Here is a 20,849-nt window from a genome sequence, read left to right as displayed (position 1 = left end):
TAGTGTATCAACCTACATTCCTTATGCTAAAGGATTTTTTGTACCAGGGCCCAATTTCATAGAGCTTCTAAGCACCAAAATTTGCTTAGCATGAAATTTCTTCCTTGATAAAATAGGATTATACAAAATTTCCATTTGTTGCATAGTGCTTGCTATTCGGTTGCTGTTTGCTTATCCTGAAAATCACGTGAAAATGGTTGGTAGGCCTTTTTTTATCAAGACAAAAATGTCATGCTAAGCAAATTTGTGTGCTTAGCAGCTCTATGAAGTTGGGCTTGTGTTGTCAGCACAGATACTCAGACCTGCTCCCCGTCAGTTTCATTGTGACTTTCGATTTTATTGAGACTGGTTTTATGGTACATAAATGTGTATCTGAATACGGAAATTAACTTTAAAGTTTCTTTAAATACCATAAAAAACATAAACGTTGTCATGGTTACCGTACACTGCAAATTATTTCAAAAATCATAGTAAAATCTTTACCCAAAAAAAAAATTTTAATGGCTCTGGACACTATTGGTAATTGTCACATATGCATAATATAAGAAACCTGTGCAAATTTGAGCTCAATTGGTCGTCGAAGTTGCGAGATATGAATGAAAGAAAAAACACCATTGTCACACGAAGTTGTGTGCGTTTAGATGGTTGATTTCGAGACCTCAAAATCTAATTCTGATCAGGTGTCGAAATCAAACTCGTGGAAAATCACTTCTTTCTCGAAAACTACTTTAATTCAGAGGGAGCCGTTTCTCACAATGTGTTGTACTATCAAAAGCTCCCCGTACTCATTACCAAGAAAGGTTTTATGCTAATAATTATTTTGAGTAATTACCAATAGTGTCTAGTGCCTTTAAGGCATATATAGTCATCGTTTGGTTTTTGTGAGTCTCCAGTGGGGGGGGGGGGGAGTCTCCAGCCACACCAGCTCACCTCAGAGTTTCGATCTTTAGTTCAATTCTCAAACAAACAAATAACCTGGTTTTTACGGCTTTTGGCTGAACATCTTAAAGGCAGTGTACACTATTGGTAATTACTCAAAATAATTATTGGCATAAAACCTTTCTTGGTGACGAGTAATGGGGAGAGGATGATGGCATAAAACATTGTGAGAAACGGCTCCCTCTGAAGTGCCATAATTCTTTTCGAGAAAGAATGAATTTTCCCACGAATTTGATTTCGAGCCTCAGATTTAGAACTTGAGGTCTCGAAATCAACCAGCTAAACGCACACAACTTCGTGTGACATGGGTTATTTTTCTTTCATCATTATCTCGCAACTTCGATAACCAATTGAGCTGAAATTTTCACAGGTTTGTGATTTTATTCACATGTTGAGATACACCATAGTGTCCACTGGCTTTAAAAGCTATGTGACTGTTTACCAACGATCATGGATAGTTAATTGATTTTTAGTTCAAAAATGTAGCAGTTTACGTGTTATTTATTTTTTTCCAGTTGGGACAAACTTGAATCAAAATGACGCAATAAACGGACACAATCTGCTAGGTTCAGTGCTAATGTTTTAATGTACATTTTTATATTATTTATTTTCACATGAATGTAATTCCGAACCCCCAAAGACAAGACATGGACTGTACACTCTGCTTTTGTGCATGTTGTAACTTAGTGTATCAACCTACATTCCTTATGCTAAAGGATTTTTTGTACCAGGGCCCAATTTCATAGAGCTTCTAAGCACCAAAATTTGCTTAGCATGAAATTTCTTCCTTGATAAAAATAGGATTATACAAAATTTCCATTTGTTGCATAGTGCTTGCTATTCGGTTGCTGTTTGCTTATCCTGAAAATCACGTGAAAATGGTTGGTAGGCCTTTTTTTATCAAGACAAAAATGTCATGCTAAGCAAATTTGTGTGCTTAGCAGCTCTATGAAGTTGGGCTTGTGTTGTCAGCACAGATACTCAGACCTGCTCCCCGTCAGTTTCATTGTGACTTTCGATTTTATTGAGACTGGTTTTATGGTACATAAATGTGTATCTGAATACGGAAATTAACTTTAAAGTTTCTTTAAATACCATAAAAAACATAAACGTTGTCATGGTTACCGTACACTGCAAATTATTTCAAAAATCATAGTAAAATCTTTACCCAAAAAAAAATTTTTAATGGCCCTGGACACTATTGGTAATTGTCACATATGCATAATATAAGAAACCTGTGCAAATTTGAGCTCAATTGGTCGTCGAAGTTGCGAGATATGAATGAAAGAAAAAACACCATTGTCACACGAAGTTGTGTGCGTTTAGATGGTTGATTTCGAGACCTCAAAATCTAATTCTGATCAGGTGTCGAAATCAAACTCGTGGAAAATCACTTCTTTCTCGAAAACTACTTTAATTCAGAGGGAGCCGTTTCTCACAATGTGTTGTACTATCAAAAGCTCCCCGTACTCATTACCAAGAAAGGTTTTATGCTAATAATTATTTTGAGTAATTACCAATAGTGTCTAGTGCCTTTAAGGCATATATAGTCATCGTTTGGTTTTTGTGAACGTAATGCTGATTTATTGGCATATTAATTATAAAGAAAGATACACTAAAAGAGACATGTGAAAGTTTCAGTTGAATAAAGTGTCTATCTTGGACGTGTTGACAAAACATTTCACGGCACAAACGGAGATGCCGGGCTAACGTTTAGCGAGGTTGACAGCGGGTACCAATCTGGCCGTTTTGAAGGGCAGCATTCAACAAAATGTATACACTATCCCCAAAGTTGCCGGTGTTGCAGGATATAATGTCTCCCCCCACCACCAAGTATGGCAAAACAGTGGTCACCATGGTCAAGTGGCTAGACTGCAGGACTTGCAATCACAAGGTTGTGGGTTCGAATCCCCCAGCTAACCGCTGATTTAACAATGACTAGAATAAATATTATCGTCTAGTTACTTACTACAATTTCTTGATTTGTGTAATTCATAGTAATAGACGTTAAACCAATGTTTGTATGAGAGAGATTGGCTGTTGCCAGCTAGGTGTTTATACCCCTTTGTGGGAGTTAGCCGAGGTCCCTTGATGAGATCATTCAAACTGTGTAAAAACTTCTTCTTATATAGCGCCCTCTTTTGAATCATCCTCCCAACAGCTAATTAGTTTCCCATGGGGGACCGAATCTCCGGTGGACCGAATTCCATGGGAGACGTGTACGCGTTGAGATTAAAATGTTTTGGTGAAATTTTATGATTTCTAATCAACGCTGGGGTTCAAAGTAACAAGTTACTAGTATGCTTAGGCCGTGTCCGAAACGGCGACTTCGGCTACAGCTACGGCTAGCTCGCGCGCGTCTGCCTATTCTTCAACACTGGTAGACGCGCTGATCTAGACGTAGCTGTAGCCGAAGTCGTCGTTTCGGACACGGCCTTACTACATTTATCATCTTTATATTCATGTTGCTTCCGGGTGGAAAATACATACAAAGATTTCTTCTTGGGCCCATTACCAAAGTATGACCACACCTTTAACAGAGGCTTAGTTGATTTACATTAAACTTTCAAAAACTTAAGAAAAACAATCTTAAAATATTCTATTATGTAAAGCCAACCTGAGTAGAGATAAAATAATGTATAATTGTTTAGGCCTATTTTCAAATTTCCGTCAGGCCCTCATTGTCAAATATTAAACCACATTGGAAAGTGACTGGGTAATCTTTAAAATAAAGTCTGTGCAATTAGTGAACAAAGACACTTGAATAAGCTGTACAGAACAAAAGCTATCTGTTATTGTGAACGTACATGTTACAAAATGGAACATTATCCCATGAGACAGGCTTTGGTCAGAAAGCAGAAAATTCCCGAACATTGTTACTCCTTACAAAACTTTCTACATTTACATAATAATGATTAATTCCTTTTTACAAAACTAGGTGATATAAATGTACTCTGATTATTTCATAAAAGCTTCACAACAGCCCAAATAGAATTTTAAGATTATTTGTGACTTTTCTAAATATACAAAATAAATCTGGTTTAGTATTAATGAACATTCATAAAGTTATTTATTCTCGATTACAATATAGTACAAAAATACAAAAATAGTATTTGTTTAAAGAAAGACATTCATAGTATACTGATTCTGAAAAAAAGAAAAACATCTTCGTTTTGCATTAGTGTTATTCAAATTCATGAGCGAGTTAAATAATCTAATTAAAACAAGAGAAAAAACATGATCTAATTAATATTTTTATTCTTTGAAAGCACCTTGGCAACATTGAGAAGTGTCAGTGACCATTACCCAGGTCAAAATTCCAGTTGAACCTAGGGGTCAACTGGTTCAACTGGAAAGTGACCAAACTCGTCCATTTTCCATATTAACCAACTGGTTTGGACTAGTTTAACTGTGTTCAACTAGGTTGAAGTTATAAACCAGTTGGTTTCTGTCCATTTTCCATATTAAACCAACTGTGTTTAACTAGTTTATCAACTGGTTTTCAACTAGTTCCAGTTAAACCCAGTTTAACTATGTTCAACTGGAATTTCGACCTGGGTAGTGCACTTTATGACTCAACATAGAACCCTGTGAAATTGTGGCTCAATCCCAAGTCAGGAAAATGTACAGATCTTTTCGGAAATAATATACACACAGAAAACGAGTACATGTTCTGTGGTACGTCTACTGGTATGACTTTAAGGTGAAACGGTTCCGAGAAAACCCCACTTTATGCCATAAGAAAATTAATATTTGGAAAATTCTGCCAAAATGATGGTTCTTTCAAAAATCTTTCTAAAATATACAAAATACACTTTATGAACAATTATGCAAAATTTGAACAAAACAACTGGGTATGAGAGTATGTGATAATTATTTCCAAACTTTAGAAAGAAGAAGGTATTATTCCTACACCTGCAGCACAACCAAGTTACAAATTATTCAAATTTGAAACTGTATAGCTTGTGCTCCAAATAACACTGGAACATCCCGCCGGAATTGTGGCTCCTTTCAAAACATTGTAATTTAAAAGTTTCACTTATTGAAAACTACGTTAAAGGGTATTATGTACTTTTCCTAACAAAAACACAATGTCCACAGATTTACATTAAACTTAAATAGTTTGAAGATTATGATAGTAGAAAGCTTCCCTTGAAATTTTACTTACTGAGGTGCTGTAGTTTTTGAGAAATGAGTAAAAGTAATAACTTTAGTCTCAGTTTTAGCATATCATAACTGGTTAAGGGGATTTCACATGCTAAAATAATTGTGTGACTTGTTTTACTAATTTTTCAAAAACTACACAACCTTAGTTAGTAATATTTGAAGAGAAACTTTCCACTATCATTATCTTCAAACCCTGTAAGTTTAATGTAAATCTGTGGACATTTTGAAAAAGTACCCGAATCCTAGTTAATGAGCATGAAAATAATTGTCTTGAGTATTTAGAAATATTTAGAATACCTTCAGTCAAAACTTTCTGAATATGTGTGTGCAAGTCTTCCGTGTACCCAATGTTTGGGCCACTTTTGTCCCACTACGTTACTTTCAACAACGACAATACTTTTAGACAAAGAATACTTTGGTCTCGATTCCTTTTTTAGCTGCAAACTTTTGATCTTTGGTTATAAAAAAAAATTAAAAAAACTTAAAAATTACTATCAAAGAAGAATTTTGAAGCAACATCTTTTTCGTTTAACATTCCTTCCCAAAATTATCTAAAACTTGCTCTTATATTTTACAAAAAATAAATCTCATTTCCTACTGGCTGGCAATTCAAACATGATTGAATTCCAGTTATTTGCTAGTAGTATTATAAATTAACCGTTCCATTATTTTGTTGTGATTATTTATGTTGACCTCCAATTTGAGAAATGACCTCAGTGAGGTGCAACTACCACTCTGTGATAAGACTAGTGTGAGGTTCAACTTCTTTTGAGGAACAACACCAGTTTGAGGTTCTAGTCCCCAGTGAGGCTTAATCAGCAAGAGGTTAGACCATCAGAGTTACATGAAAAGTAACCAAAGAACCTCCAAGGTTTTGAGGGTAACCTTTAAGGGTGTCGTGGCCGAGCGAATAAGAGCACCAAACTCAAGTTCTGGTGCTCCTGTCCAGCAGAGTGTGGGCTCGAATCTCGGTCATGACACTTGTGTTCTTGAGCAAGACACCTAACCACAAGCTTCTCTCCACCCAGGGGTAAGTGGGTACCTGTGAGGGAAGAGATGGTTCTTGTGTTTGATTAGCTTAGTACGCTACTTAATTGGCAGCACAGGCTGTATACTCCCCAGGGAGCTGAGATGGTTTATGGAATGATTTAAGGCCAAGTGACCAGGGGTAATAATGTTGAAGCGCCATGAGCGTCACTCAGGAGCTCTATATAGGAAGCCACTATTTTTATTATTATTATTCAGGGCCAATCGTGTTGTAGATTTCTTCTCAACTTAGGCTGACATTTTAATATTTGTTATTGTAAATAATTTCAATGTAATTGTTTGTTTTTAGCGCCATGAGCACTTTTATGGATTTGTACGCGCTTTTATAAGTTTTTATTATTATGATTACTATGACATCATTAGGGAAGAACTGAGGCACATGCAGAGTGTAGATTAGTGTAGGTTAGGTTGAGGGAATACCATCTGGTTATTGTTTGGAAGAACCTCTGATCTATAGAATCCAGATTTTAAGGGGGAATCTATACTTCAGGGTCAATATTTACATCATCAGAAAAGAAGTGAGGCACAAGCAGAGTGCACAAGACTCAGATAATTGATTTAACTGCTCCATTACAATAGGGACTCTAAAGGAATCCCATCTGGTTATTGTTCAAAAGTAACTCCATGGAATTGAGGTTTCGAGGGTAACCTATACTTCAGGGTCAATCATTTCATCATCAGGGAAGAAGTGAGGCACATGTAGAGTTAACAAGATTAGAAAATTGATTCAACTGCTACATTGCAGTAGGGCCTCTAAAGGAAACCCATCTGGATATTGTTTGAAGGAACCTCCACAGAATTGAGGTTTCGAGGGTAACCTACTTCAGGGAAGAAGTGAGGCACATGTAGAGTGTACAAGATTAGAAAATTGATTCAACTGCTACATTGCAGTAGGGCCTCTAAAGGAAACCCATCTTGATATTGTTTGAAGGAACCTCCACAGAATTGAGGCTTCGAGGGTAAACTACTTCAGGGAAGAAGTGAGGCACATGTAGAGTTTACAAGATTAGAAAATTGATTCAACTGCTACATTGCAGTAGGGCCTCTAAAGGAAACCCATCTTGATATTGTTTGAAGGAACCTCCACAGAATTGAGGCTTCGAGGGTAACCTACTTCAGGGAAGAAGTGAGGCAAATGTAGAGTGTACAAGATTAGAAAATTGATTCAACTGCTACATTGCAGTAGGGCCTCTAAAGGAAACCCATCTTGATATTGTTTGAAGGAACCTCCACAGAATTGAGGCTTCGAGGGTAAACTACTTCAGGGAAGAAGTGAGGCACATGTAGAGTGTACAAGATTAGAAAATTGATTCAACTGCTACATTGCAGTAGGGCCTCTAAAGGAAACCCATCTGGATATTGTTTGAAGGAACCTCCACAGAATTGAGGCTTCGAGGGTAACCTACTTCAGGGAAGAAGTGAGGCACATGTAGAGTGTACAAGATTAGAAAATTGATTCAACTGCTACATTGCAGTAGGGCCTCTAAAGGAAACCCATCTTGATATTGTTTGAAGGAACCTCCACAGAATTGAGGCTTCGAGGGTAAACTACTTCAGGGAAGAAGTGAGGCACATGTAGAGTGTACAAGATTAGAAAATTGATTCAACTGCTACATTGCAGTAGGGCCTCTAAAGGAAACCCATCTTGATATTGTTTGAAGGAACCTCCTTCAGGGAAGAAGTGAGGCACATAGTGTACTAGATTAGATAATTGATTCCCTTGTTACATTGCAATAGGGCCTCTCAGGGAATCCCATCTGGTTATTGTTCAAAGGAACCTCCAAAGAATTGAGGCTTTGAGGGTAACCCAAGTCAGAAGGGTCAATCGTTATATTGACGTCATCCTGGAAGAACTTATCTCCAAGTGGTTCTCCATTTTGAATTTGTTTGAGGGACTCCTCAAAGGAGGCACTGACATTACTACCTTGCCCAATGGAATGGCTGTCGAAAAATGAACTTGGGGCAAAAGCTTCATCATGCTCGCCTGTCCTGTAAGCTGAATCTGTATCGCTTTGATAAAGATCATCAATAAAAGGTTGCTCATTGTCGCTGGTAAACGCTGCTCCCTCATTGACGCTGCGCTTATTGTCTCGCTTGTGGTACCACTTCTTGTCTGACTTCACAAGCCGTTTCATGCCTTCGATGGATTCCTGTAACCACCGGCCCATCTCCAGGTTAGGATAGTTGGACTCCTCCAGAGGGCTGGCCCGTCTACTTGAGGTTGGACTTTCCATACCCTTACTATGGATACGCAGATAGAGTGCCTCCATAGACTGCATCAACTTGTATTTGGCAAAGCGCCTGAATGGCACCGGTATATCATCTTCGGATGAGTAATCAAAGTAGGTCACGACAAACTTATCGCAGGCGTTATCCCGACTGAAATAATCTTCCAGCAGGAACAAAGCCTTGACGAAAACATCGCCGTACACCCCGGGCGAGTCCATTTGCTTTTGTCTGGCCTTCGCCGTGTACTTCAGTCCGGTCCCCTTTGAGCATATCAACAGCACCACGTCCGCTTCTTCAATCTGTTTGGTCAGCCACATCTCGACCGTCGGACCAATGGACTTCTCCCATTCCATGAGGGAGACGTCACACTGGCAGTGCCTTTGGAGGAATCGACAGAACCTTACAACAACTTCATAGTGTAGGTCATGATCGTCGGCAGAGTAGATAGGCAGGACACACTTTCTCTTCTTCACAAAATCTAAGTCATTGGGAATCACTGAAATGAAACAATAACCAAAGATATTATTCACAAATGAAGGGCTTGGGTGGGGGGGGGGGGTTTCAATATATTGGTTTCAATACATTAGATTCAATTCAGCAATCAAACTTGTTTTCCAAAAGAGAGAAGTAAACTTGCTGGTACATTTATATGTATAAAAGTCTTTTTTGGGGAAGTGCTGGCGCTGAGAAGAACCGGTGTGGTCTGGACGTGTCGCAAAGTATACTCAGCCCTCAGCCGCTCCCCTACTGAAGACAATAATATTGTCTTCAGTAGGCTGTTTTAAACTTAGTAGACCACATCAGTTAATGACACTTGTGCCCTTGAGCAAGGCACTTCAAACCATAACTGCTTCGTAGATAAGTGCATTCTGCTGTACCAGCCAGGATTCCTAGTGGATGATACCACACCTACATGGATGGCAATGCCCAAATTGGTTTATGTGTGGCCCTCACCTTGAAGTGGCCAACTGGCCTTTGATTTATAGCATTCTCTCTCTCAAAAAAGAGTAAACTTATCACTGTGTAATAATTCCATGTGGTGTAACTAAACTTCATACCTCGAGTATCATTTGGTCTGGGAGGATTAGTTTCTCTTATGGTTGGATTATGATGCAGATATAAGATGACAATCAAGAAAAGGACGACTGCCAACAAACAGCTACTGACCGACGCCCCAATCACCACAGCAAGCTGATTCGCTTTTTCTGCAATCAAGAATTTTGTATGACAAATAATTTGTAAAAGTTAACACTGAAACAGAATGAAAACTTGAGATGAGGATGCTTATTTTTCAGAAAGCCCATTTTGCCAATCACGCCCAAATGTGTGTGAGTGTTTCATAGTTCTAAATGATAACCTAATCGCCAGTTGGGCAAAAATCTTCATTAACTACAAGTAACAGGAAACCGAGGTCAAGTCATATTCTCAAGTTTTCTTTGTGGATTTGCTAAACTTGTTTATTTTCATATAATTCAAGGCTATATTTTACTTTCCCAACAACAGTGTATAATATTCTATAGCCATAAACCACTTTTCCAACAACAGTGTATAATGTTCTATAGACATAAACTACTTTAAACTATGAACAAAGACGTTTAATCTTAGGACTTAGGAAGAGTTAAGAGTGTCCTTAGATGTTAGGATGCATTGAACCCATCCCAAGTTAGGATGAGTCAAGATAGGATTAATCCTAGCGTTTTGTGAAATCGGCTGCAGTAATTACAGTATAATCAGGAGGGATCACACCCAAGTAAACGATACAACAGGGGAAGCGTCAACGAAAGTGATCATCTTCAGCGGGTACTTCAAAAAGTCTGAATTCAGATAAAAGTTTGAAACTTTTCATCCCACGGTTAAGTCCCCAAGGTCAAGTGGTTAGACTGCAGGACTTGCAATCACAAGGTTGTGGGTTCGAATCCCCCAAGCTAACCGCTGATTTCACAATGACTAGAATAAATATTGTCGTCTAATTACTGAATTACAATTCATAATCATAGACGTTAAACCAATGTTTGTATGAGAGAGATTGCTGGCTGTTGCCAGCTTGGTGTTTATTATTATTATTATTATTATTATTATTATTATTATTTATTCAGCCATTTCATCAATAACAACAACAATACATGTACATGTAATGCAAATAAGATTATAGTAAAAGGAAAACAAAAATTAAAAATATGTTGAACAGAACTACATAAAGGCATACATGCTAAATAATGGCAACTAAAGCACTGGTCCTGAATGAAGATGACTGACATAAAGGTTTGGATACAACAAGAAACATGTGAAGAATAGATGATAGAGTACCGAGTTCCCTTGATGGGAAGATCATTTAAACAAACAAACATCCCTGGTTTGAATATCAACAACAATAAAACTCATTCTTAAGAAAAAAATAATCCAATCAAACATCTTATCTTAGTGAAAATTTCAGTAATAATACAATGAAAATATTGTCTCCTTACTTGCGCAAGCCGATTTGCTATTCTGGGATATGTAGCCTGGATCACAGAGGCAGGTTCCAACCGCCGGATCCACTGTAGCGTTTAACTTACACTCTCCGTGCAAACTGCAAAACGTTGTGTTTGTCTCAGGATTGATGGCACAGGGGTTAGCTGTTAAAGAAACATTGGGTAGGAAAAAAACTTTTCTAAGATCACAGATTTACATAAAACTTATGGTCTAATGATGATGGTAGAAAACATCCCTTGTAATATATTTCTGTCTGAAATATCATATTTGATGAGAAATAAATAAAACTGATTTCCCGTTAGGTGTTTATCGCTCAGTGAGTGTTTTATTTTTATTATTATTTTTAAATTGATGTCATGCAAAATGTGTAATCGGTCTTTCACTATTTTGAAGTGACCCAGATGGCCAATTGATCTCAAACTTCTAAGGGTTTGTAAGTTTTACGTGTATTTTGGATTACATAAAGTGCATACACTTCAATGCTTCTCCTCATTGAACCCAAGTCTCGACACTCATGGGGTGACAGTTCTTTTTCTTTAGCTGTGCCACGCATCTGGAACACTCTACCACTTAATCTTAGATCTTGTCTTTGTACCACAAAATTCAAACCTCTTCTGCTACCAAATAATCGCTGCGCATATCACACACTTACCAAGGCATTTCTTTCCTCCTACATGAGCAACAAAGTTGGTGTTACATTGGCAGTAAAAGTCACTCCAAACACTAGCGTAAATGCACTCTCCGTTTTCACACTGACTGACATACGTGCCCCTGCTGTCCAGAGTTTTGCACGGATCAACTGATACAAACAAAGAAATCAATTGTCAACATTGCACAAGGAATTTTATTTTGAATGTATCTATTTATTTATTTCTGACTGGCATTCCCGAATAAAGATATTGACAATATTGGGAGACCGCAATCATGGGGCTACATAGCTCAAGTTGGTAGAGCACCGGCATGTTAACCCACAGGTCGTTGGTTCAAAACCCACTCTAGTAAATTGTCTTTGTTCAAACCCAAATTATTTATTTATTTTAATACATATCCAGCAGCGTATGTGCCAATAACAGAATGAATAGGAAACAAGAAGAAATGCTCAGTTTTAATTATTGGAGGAAAACCCTCAATGGAGAAATCCCACGTAATCAGGTAGGGTCTGAAAACCCAAGGCTCCAGTCCGAGGCGGGATTCGAACCAGGGTCCACAGAGATTAAAGAATGCGCCTAAACCACTGAGCCCATTCCCCGATCCTCCATATTACTCCACTGATTGTCTTTTGAGAAATCACATGGATCAAAAAGAAGAATAACTTAATGTAGTATCATTAGCCATGTTATTAATTTTGGTTTTTACCCATACACCGATGTGTATTAGCACTGTATACTCAGTACTTTCCCGAGTCCTGTGAAAAAATATCACAGGCATGTTACTCAGGTGGGATTCGAACCCACGACCCTTGCAATTCTAGAGCAGTGTCTTACCAACTAGACTACCGAGGTTGCCCGGCAGCTGGAGGCAGTTCGAATCCTATGTTTTGGCAGCGGGTACCGCAACAGTATGTTTCAATTATGTAGCCTGTTTAATTGCATTTGATGCTTTTTATTGTTGTTGCCAATATTGAAATAAACTGTAAGAAATTGTAATTAGTAAGGAATACCTTTGCATGTCTTGTCAAAAACGGTGAATCCTGGATCACAGTTACAAATGTAATCCTCCACGTTTGATGTGCAGTTTCCATGTACACCACATGGGTTTTCAGTGCATGGATCACCTGGTTTTATGATACAAAGTAAAAACAGGTACATGGTGGATAAAGTTCCTTACATAATTCTAATGTGTTCTTATGCTTTCAACCAAACAGTCTGAACATCCAAGAAGGAAATGACTAATAAATTTGTATCTTCCAGTACGCGCTAATCCTCCAATCAGATGCTCGAACCGGAGTGTGATATCAGACGATAACATACTCCCAGTTGTTATATTGCACTCTGCGTATTATGAGTGCCACTGCCTCCCGCTCCGCATACAGTCAGTGCAGTCAGTCAGTGCAAAGATTACATTCTAAACTTTGCGTGTGCAAAACCAAAAGCAAAAACATAACCTAAACTCATTGACTTAATGGACTTCCGGGATCCCGACAAAAACTAATTTTAAACACTTTATTTCACTGTTACTAATAATTGGTGGACTTTTTCGAGCAATGGCTCAAATGAAAGCTTGTAACTTTCTCGACCCCCATCAAAATACCAATTGAATTTTAAATCAACATTTTTGGGTAAAATCGGCCACAAACCTGACATAGCATCTTTAAACACTTATTCCTAGCTTAAGTGGTAGAACATCTGCCCAGGGTGCCAGGGGTCTTGAGTTCCAATCCCAATGAGGAACATTTGGTTATTCTCTCACCCCATGTTTGGTTAAACCTATTCCAATATGTTGTGAATTGTCATTCATAAATACCTCAGACAGTTTCGCTATTCCTGTTGGTGGAGAGCGTGTCACGTGGGTGTGTATAAACCTTTGTTTATGACCGGTAAAAAGTGTAATTCATGGGCATGACACGCAACCTTCACCTGTTCTCATAAGACAGTTTCTTCATTCCCATTGGTCGAGAGCAACGGCTGAAAAAGTTGTGCCACATCACGCGATAGGCGCGACGCGCACAACATTCCCTTATAAGGAGTTGTTTACCCGAGGGCGGCGGAGGGCTTTACCATTTCATAGCTGGAGGGGTGTTGTGTTGAAAGAAATCATTTAACAATTAGAATTTTTGCATTTATTTTACTTTTTGACCAACAAGGGATGATGTTTTTGACCGAAAAGGTATTTATGAATGGAAATCAAAGTGTGTTGAATCGGTTTTCAACTAGTGGTTTAAACCCACCGAGGCCTGGTTCTTGATAGTTTACCTCGACTTGGTCTCGGTAAAATTATCAAGAACCAGGCCTCGTTGGGATTAAACCACTAGTTGAAAACCTCTTCACCACACATTGGTTCCCTTATTTACCCCTTCGAGAAAGACTCTGCCAGGGTTGAAACATCAGACAACTAACTATTTTTTAGATCAATATCAATTAATGCCATAAGCCTTTTTGAGGTATATGGCGGACGTGATAGGAGTGTATTATTTGGTTTGGGTGTATACACACAAATTTACCCAAACCTTATTGTGTTGTAGCATTGTGTCCGCCCTATCTCAAAAAGGCTTATTTAATAGAATTTTCAAAATATTCCAAAACGTGTAGTTAAATATTTTCCTTTTGCATCACCCTGTACTGATGCTAAACCATTGATACAGATGTACTTACTTAGAACAAGAAATGTTTGCGGTAATGAAGTTTTGCAATTTATTTTACTGTTCTGTTCATCCAAACAAACGTCGTTACTTGGATTTGGTCTGACCTGCGTGAAAAAAAAGGAAGAAAAAAAAAAAAAAAAGTAAACTTTCTCGTAATTAAGGGCTTGTGGTATTCAAATTGGTTGTTTTGGGCTATAAAAGCATTCTTTTAAATGAATATGGTAAGAAACATTTGTTAAAAATAAAATGATCTTAACAAACATCCAATGAAACATTGTGGTTTTCATTTTTACTTTGAGAACTAGCACTTGTCATAAGTTACCATTGCCTTAAGCTGGCCATCAGTAGTAGTCCAATCTTGGCTATTAGTTGAAAACGTCACAAAGGGCATTGATTTGCCGGACTGACTGCACGTCTTGTTAACTACAGTTGCTGTGACCTGCTGTAGAAAAGACAGAAATAGTAGTCAAGCAGGTGTTGTATGATGAATAATGAATTATGAATAATGAATAACCGTTTAATATATGTTAATTCAATATTTGAATTGAATTTAAGACCTCAATAAATAACCAATCATGCATAAATGCATACGTGAAAATTGCGTTCCATTTATTTGTATTATAAACATACGTAAGAGAGTCATAATAATTATAGGAACATTATTATGACATGATTGAGGGTCAAGCGGCCTTTATTAAAGAGGAACTCCATATTCACTTTTGTGATCCATTAATTTTTCCAATAGATAGAGTCCTTGTGAACTGGGGAGTTGTCACACTTTCAGAGGATGTGCTTGATTCATTCCTCAATAGACTGTGAAAGTTGCTTGCATAATCGAAACGAGATATCACATTTATCGAACGAAGAACAAATGTTTTTCTGAATTCAAATCTTTGTTGTAAATTATGTCTATGAAGAAAACCCAACGACAAAATTACTCATTACTGTTTTTATAAAATGAGCTTAAGCTTTAAAAACAAATATTCAAACAAACACACTCTGGGACAAGGATGCCTATTTGATCTTAACTATTTATAAACCACTAACTCAGGCTTGTGTGACAATGTTTATATTATGTCAAAAACAAAGTCCTAAAGTGAAGTGCTTGTGTGGGTTTTTGTTTTCATAGAAACATCTTAATTAACATTTTTTTTCATGCAATGCACACTTATAAGAAACACAGCCTCTACATTAGTATAAGCAATGCAAATTAGCAGGCATGTAAAAAAGGAGTTGCGAGATAACTATGAAAGTCAAAAACACCCATGTCACACGAAAATGTGTGCTTTCAGATGCTTGATTTCGAGACCTCAAATTCTAAACTTGAGGTCTCGAAATCAAATTTGTGGAAAATTACTTCTTTCTCGAAAAGACGTTTCTCACAATGTTTTATACTATCAACCTCTCCCAGTAACTCGTTACCAAGTGAGGTTTTATGCTGATAATTATTTTGAGTAATTACCAATAGTGTCCACTGCCTTTAAAGGTAAAGATTGTTTCATTTTGTGTATATACCCACCATGTTAATAGTCGGCCAATAAATTGGGAAAAGACCAGAATAGATGAAAAACTGGTAGCTATCAAAATTATAGTGGGACGGTGCCACGTTGAATGAAAAATCAAACAAGTTGTAGAATCCAGTCGTGAGGTTTTGTTCCACTAGAATGCAGTCTGGCTCCCAGAGTGCTGTAAAAGGGTTAATTGTTTAATGTTTAAATCATGCAAATCATTGACAAAATATTAATAATAAAAAACATTTATACGGGTTGTAGGTTCAAATCCAACACGTGTAGATATGCCTAGGTAATTTTTTGTCCACTGAACTCAGGAAAGTGTACAGTGCTTTATACACATCAGTGTAAGGGTAAACACAAATTCAATGCCTCACGCTAACATTCAATATTCAAAACGAGTGACTTAAAAACAGTTAAGCGTTCACTGGTCAAAGTGCATTTAAATTCCCCAGGTTGCAAAGATCATTCAATTCAAATTTGTATTAAAAGGAAGCAGCGAGAGGCTGGTCAACAATAAGGGGATGTAAGAATGGCGATCACAAAAATGTTGTCTTGAATTGCGATAAATAACAAAAAAACTACTTTTAATAAACCAGAATGAGAAGATCATAGTTTATGTGCACCGAGAAACAAAACTGAATTCCAAAAGAAACTCAGGTTTGATTGAAATAGGGGAAGATGTGTGAATATGAATGTGTACTATGAAAATTGAAGACAAAAAAAAATTCAAAGCTGAATTTTACCACAAAACATACCGTATTAAAAAATAAAATAAATTAAGTAATATACTTCCTATATTAGGAAGTAACTGTAGGAAGTAACTTAAAAAAAAAAATAGTAGAAATTACTAGATTAAAGATTTAAAGTTTTAGATAACAATTTAAACTAATATACGGTGATTAGTTTTAATTAGTCGTATAAAAAGCCTGATGCACGACAGGAATTTGAATGACCTTCCTCTAAAAACTCCACCGGGAATATACTTCTCAACTCACAAATTTCTAATGTCACTCTTCTATATCCAAACTAGTGGCAACAGCTGTGGCTGTTACTTCAAAGCATGATGCAGCTGTAGCCACAGCCCCCTAATCAGGCATGAATATCAGCCATTTTCTTAGAAGCTGCAGTTAGAATTAAATCATAGAAATAGAACCCGGAGAACGCTGAGCTTGTCCACCCTCTGTGTAGTCTGTAGACGCAGCGTATCGATACCACTGTGCGACACGAGTGTATGGCAAAATGATCATCGAGCAACACGCTTGTATAGCAAAATGATCATCACGCGACACGCGTGTATAGCAAAATGAGCATCACGTGACACGCGTGTATGGCAAAAGGACATGATGTCAGCGCACATAGACCACTTCTAGTGTGTTCATTGGTCAACAATGACGTCAATTAAAGACAAAATATTTTGCCATACATGCATAAAAAAATTGCGTATGTGCGTCCATAAAAATGGTATCACAACGAAACCGCAGGCACAATGAGACACTCAGCTTTCTTGGGGTTATATTTCTATGGATTAAATGCAAAATGCAAAAGGCATGACAGTTCTCATGCAAGATACAAACAGAAATCTTTACATGCGGTTTAAGTTATGACCTTGTCCAAACTCTGGAGCAGTTCAGAATTTTCATTTCCCCCCCCCCCAAAAAAAAAACATGGGTGGGTCAAAGATAAAAAGTTAAAAAGCAACATTTTATTTCAAATAAAGTTGTTAAAGCCATTGGACACTTTCGGTAAACAGTATTGTCCAAGTCCCACACTTCGTGTATCACAACTTATATATAAAATAACAAACCTGTGAAAATTTAGGCTCAATCGGTCATCGGAGTCGGGAGAAAATAACGGGAAAACCCACCCTTGTTTTCCGCACGTTTTGCCGTGTCATGACATGTGTTTAAAATAAATCCGTAATTCTCGTTATCAAGACATTGATATTGTTTTAATGTTTTCTCAAAAAGTAAAGCATTTCATGGAATAATATTTCAAGAGAAGTCTTTTACCATTACCTTCTGTAAACCCTGTAAATTATTTGTAAATCTTTTCTTTTTTCTGTACCGAAAGTGTCCAATGGCTTTAAATAAAACTAACAAAGCTCCAGCTTCCCGATTGTTTTGTAAACTTGGGTGTGATCCTGGCTACTCGGCAGTTAACAGTTGTATGGCTTCTGACTGAAACCCCGGAACAAGATACATGCATGTACTGACAAAATAGGGAGACCCCCAACAAAGGGTTAGATAGCTCAGTCTGTAAAGTGCTGACTTGTTAATCTAGAGGTCATTGATTCTATTGTAAGTGTTTCTTTGCTTAACCCAGAAAACAAAACAAACAATCAAAAGAGAGAATCAAAAATTTGGAAACCGAATATCATGATTGGTTCGGCAAACAAATATTGAAAAACAACAATTACATTTATGTTTCTGAATGGTGCCTTGGGCTCTACATGAAATGTAGGAACACATTTTTTCCAGCCAGGTGCCTCAGACTATATTGAATATGGCTCCAAGCGACTTACCTTCTTCACTCTTGTAACAGCGGGCGTCATTTATTTTGTCGGCATCGCTACAACCTAAAAACGAAGTTTGATCACACAGAAATCTAATGATAATAACAAATCAAAAAGTTGGCGTTTATTCATGCCATCAGATGTGATGCAAAATTTCTTAAAGGCAGTGGACACTATTGGTAACTACTCAAAATAATTATTAGCATAAAACCTTACTTGGTAACGACTAATGGGGAGAGGTTGATACAAAACAATGTGGGAAACGGCTCCCTCTGAAGTGAAGTAGTTTTCGAGAAAGAAGTAATTTTCCATGAATTTGATTTTGAGACCTCAAGTTTAGAATTTAAGGTCTCGAAATCAAGCATCTGAAAGCACACAACTTCGTGTGACAAGGGTGTTTTTTTCTTTCATAGTTATCTCGCAACTTACTCCGACGACCAATCAAGCTCAAATTTTGTTTGTTATTTTATGCATATGTTGAGATACACCTAGTGAGAAGACTGGTCTTTGACAATTACCAATAGTGTCCAGTGTCTTTAAGGTGGTTGTGCTTTTGAGATATCTGAGGAAGAATAATCCATAATTGGAATAGACGATCTGAAAAAAATAACTCACAGTAAGGGTTCACAGAATGAATTTTTGTTGGGGATAAATATTATAGTATAGAAAGGTTTACGGTAACACCATGTAAAGACCATCTCTAATGAGTTGGGGTGGTTCTGAAAAGAACCGTTGGTTTTAACTTGCATTTCAATCAGTATGCTCTGATCCGTCTTCTGGAGAAAGCTGTAAATATTGGTAGGATTTGAAACTTTGCATGGTGGAAATACGATATAGAAAGGTTTGCGGTAACACCATGTAATGACTATCTCTAACGAGTTTGAGTGGTTCTGAAAAGAACCGTTGGTTTCAACTCCTTCTGAATACTACAGGTTTCAACTGGAGTTGAAACCAACAGTTCTTTTCAGAACCATCCCAACTCATTAGGGATAAAAATTGATATACTTTACCACAACCAAAGTAAAATGATCCTCAAAATGCTTTATATCTAAAAAAAAAAAAAAAAAAAAGCTGCTTTACTTCTAACTAAGTAAGTTTTTGTTGCCATTATATTTAGGAGTGACTACCAAACATATACCCTACAATAAAAAGTATCTTATAAATACCTCAGACACTTTTTGTATTCCTATAAGTGGAGAGCGCGTCACGTGCGGGTGTTTAAACGGTTGATAATGACCAGCTGGAGCTCTGTTTATAACAGGTTGTTTTCGGACACTATGCGCTAGTCTTGGTGCTAGACGTTTTTCGTTACAAGCGGGGCGGTCGCTGTCGGTGAATTGGCCGCGCTGTGTGTGAAAGGAAAACGACAAACATCTTGCACCAAGACTACGCGCACGAAGCATAATACGAAAACTGTCTCAGTCATAAAAATGCTACACATGAATGTGCAGGGCTCAAGCACGTCGGAAAATGGATAAGTTTCTTACTTTATTACGCCTTTAAACCAAAAAAGCATTAATGAATGGAAATAAAGGGGTAGTGACTCGTTCATTAATGGCCGTTTAAAACCTTGCAGGGTTGTTGCCGTGCGATAAAGGCCCTTGCACATGGCCACGACCCTGCCGGTTTTAAACGGTCGTTAAAAAACTCGCCGCTACCCTTTCATTCCCTCATTTACAGACAACACTTTGAGACAATCTCTAATAAGTGAGTCACATTTCAATTTTCACGTTGATATTTTTGGGGGGAATATCAGCGAGACACTAAAGTGTCTCATTGCATTACCTCTTGAACTTGAACTTGACACTGGATCACAGGCCAGAGATTTTAGTATCTTCAAAATATAACAGTGGAACATACAGTTCGCCACTTTGTGGAGTAAAATAATTTAGTTCTACAAAATGGCACCCATCTTCTGTCATGAAATTACATTAAAAACCAGACATTTTCAAGGGATAGTGTGCAACATTACACATACAAAGAATCGTACTGACCATATTCTTTAAAAAACAAATTCTTTGTATAGCCTCAAAGCGCCCAATCCAAAGACAATGTGCAACCTTGATATTGTGACAGCAAAATACTTCAAAAAATAGTTATAGGCCGGTCGTTTTGACCCTAGCAGAGTCTTTCTAAAAAAAACTTCAATAATCTTACCAGTTGTTGAGTGAATTTTAGATTTAGTTGTGACATGGACACCATCAAGCTCATCCACTGGCATTGTTGTTACTGATACGTTATACATTCGTTGGGGCCTCAAACCGCAAAAGCATTCACTGGTAATGATGTGCTAAAGAAGAGGAAACATCACAAAAATTGTTTAAAGACACTGGACACTATTGGACACTATTGGTAATTGTCAAAGACCAGTCTTCTCACTTGCTGTATCTCAACATAAACTGCTCACAAAAAGTTAAGAATTTCAATCAAGTATATTTTTATCATTTATTACTCTGTTGGTATTAAGTATAATGAATAGGGTAGATGGCCTTAGCTTTCGATCCAATCCGGACCTTCTTCAGAGGCATAAAACAAGTACAAACAAATACATATCCATTTATAGAAAAAGAGAGGGGGAAAGGGATTAAGGAAAGGATCCAGAAAGAAGCGGGAAAATAACAGCCAATCAAAGTTCCTATTTCAGAAACAATATTGGTGGCTATGAACC

The 20,849-nt window shown here is 37.4% G+C and overlaps 1 protein-coding gene across 3 annotated transcripts in view; it reads right to left on the bottom strand.

Annotated features, from left to right (window-relative positions):
* Nucleotides 1-6,100: 6,100 nt before the first annotated feature.
* The window catches only part of LOC117306818, a 35,356-nt gene continuing 20,607 nt past the window's right edge, over nt 6,101-20,849 (bottom strand). Inside the window, exons 5-15 of one of the 3 annotated variants that reach the window (XM_033791348.1) lie at nt 20,339-20,471; nt 18,191-18,244; nt 15,675-15,841; nt 14,478-14,597; nt 14,166-14,259; nt 12,515-12,628; nt 11,507-11,653; nt 10,848-10,997; nt 9,441-9,587; nt 7,819-8,878; nt 6,101-7,672 (exon numbers count right to left, since the gene is read on the bottom strand). In XM_033791348.1, coding sequence (XP_033647239.1) covers nt 7,857-8,878; nt 9,441-9,587; nt 10,848-10,997; nt 11,507-11,653; nt 12,515-12,628; nt 14,166-14,259; nt 14,478-14,597; nt 15,675-15,841; nt 18,191-18,244; nt 20,339-20,471 — 2,148 coding nt within the window. In that variant the 3' untranslated portion in view covers nt 6,101-7,672; nt 7,819-7,856. Of the gene's footprint in view, nt 8,879-9,440; nt 9,588-10,847; nt 10,998-11,506; nt 11,654-12,514; nt 12,629-14,165; nt 14,260-14,477; nt 14,598-15,674; nt 15,842-18,190; nt 18,245-20,338; nt 20,472-20,849 lie in introns of all 3 variants that reach the window. The other 2 variants (XM_033791347.1, XM_033791350.1) reach the window with 2 other exon arrangements.

This window comes from Asterias rubens, chromosome 2 (genome assembly GCF_902459465.1).
Source record: "Asterias rubens chromosome 2, eAstRub1.3, whole genome shotgun sequence".
Classification (NCBI taxonomy): Eukaryota; Metazoa; Echinodermata; class Asteroidea; order Forcipulatida; family Asteriidae; genus Asterias; species Asterias rubens.
The sequence above is the reverse complement of the archived record's forward strand: the minus strand, read 5'-3'. Positions and strand labels throughout refer to the sequence as shown.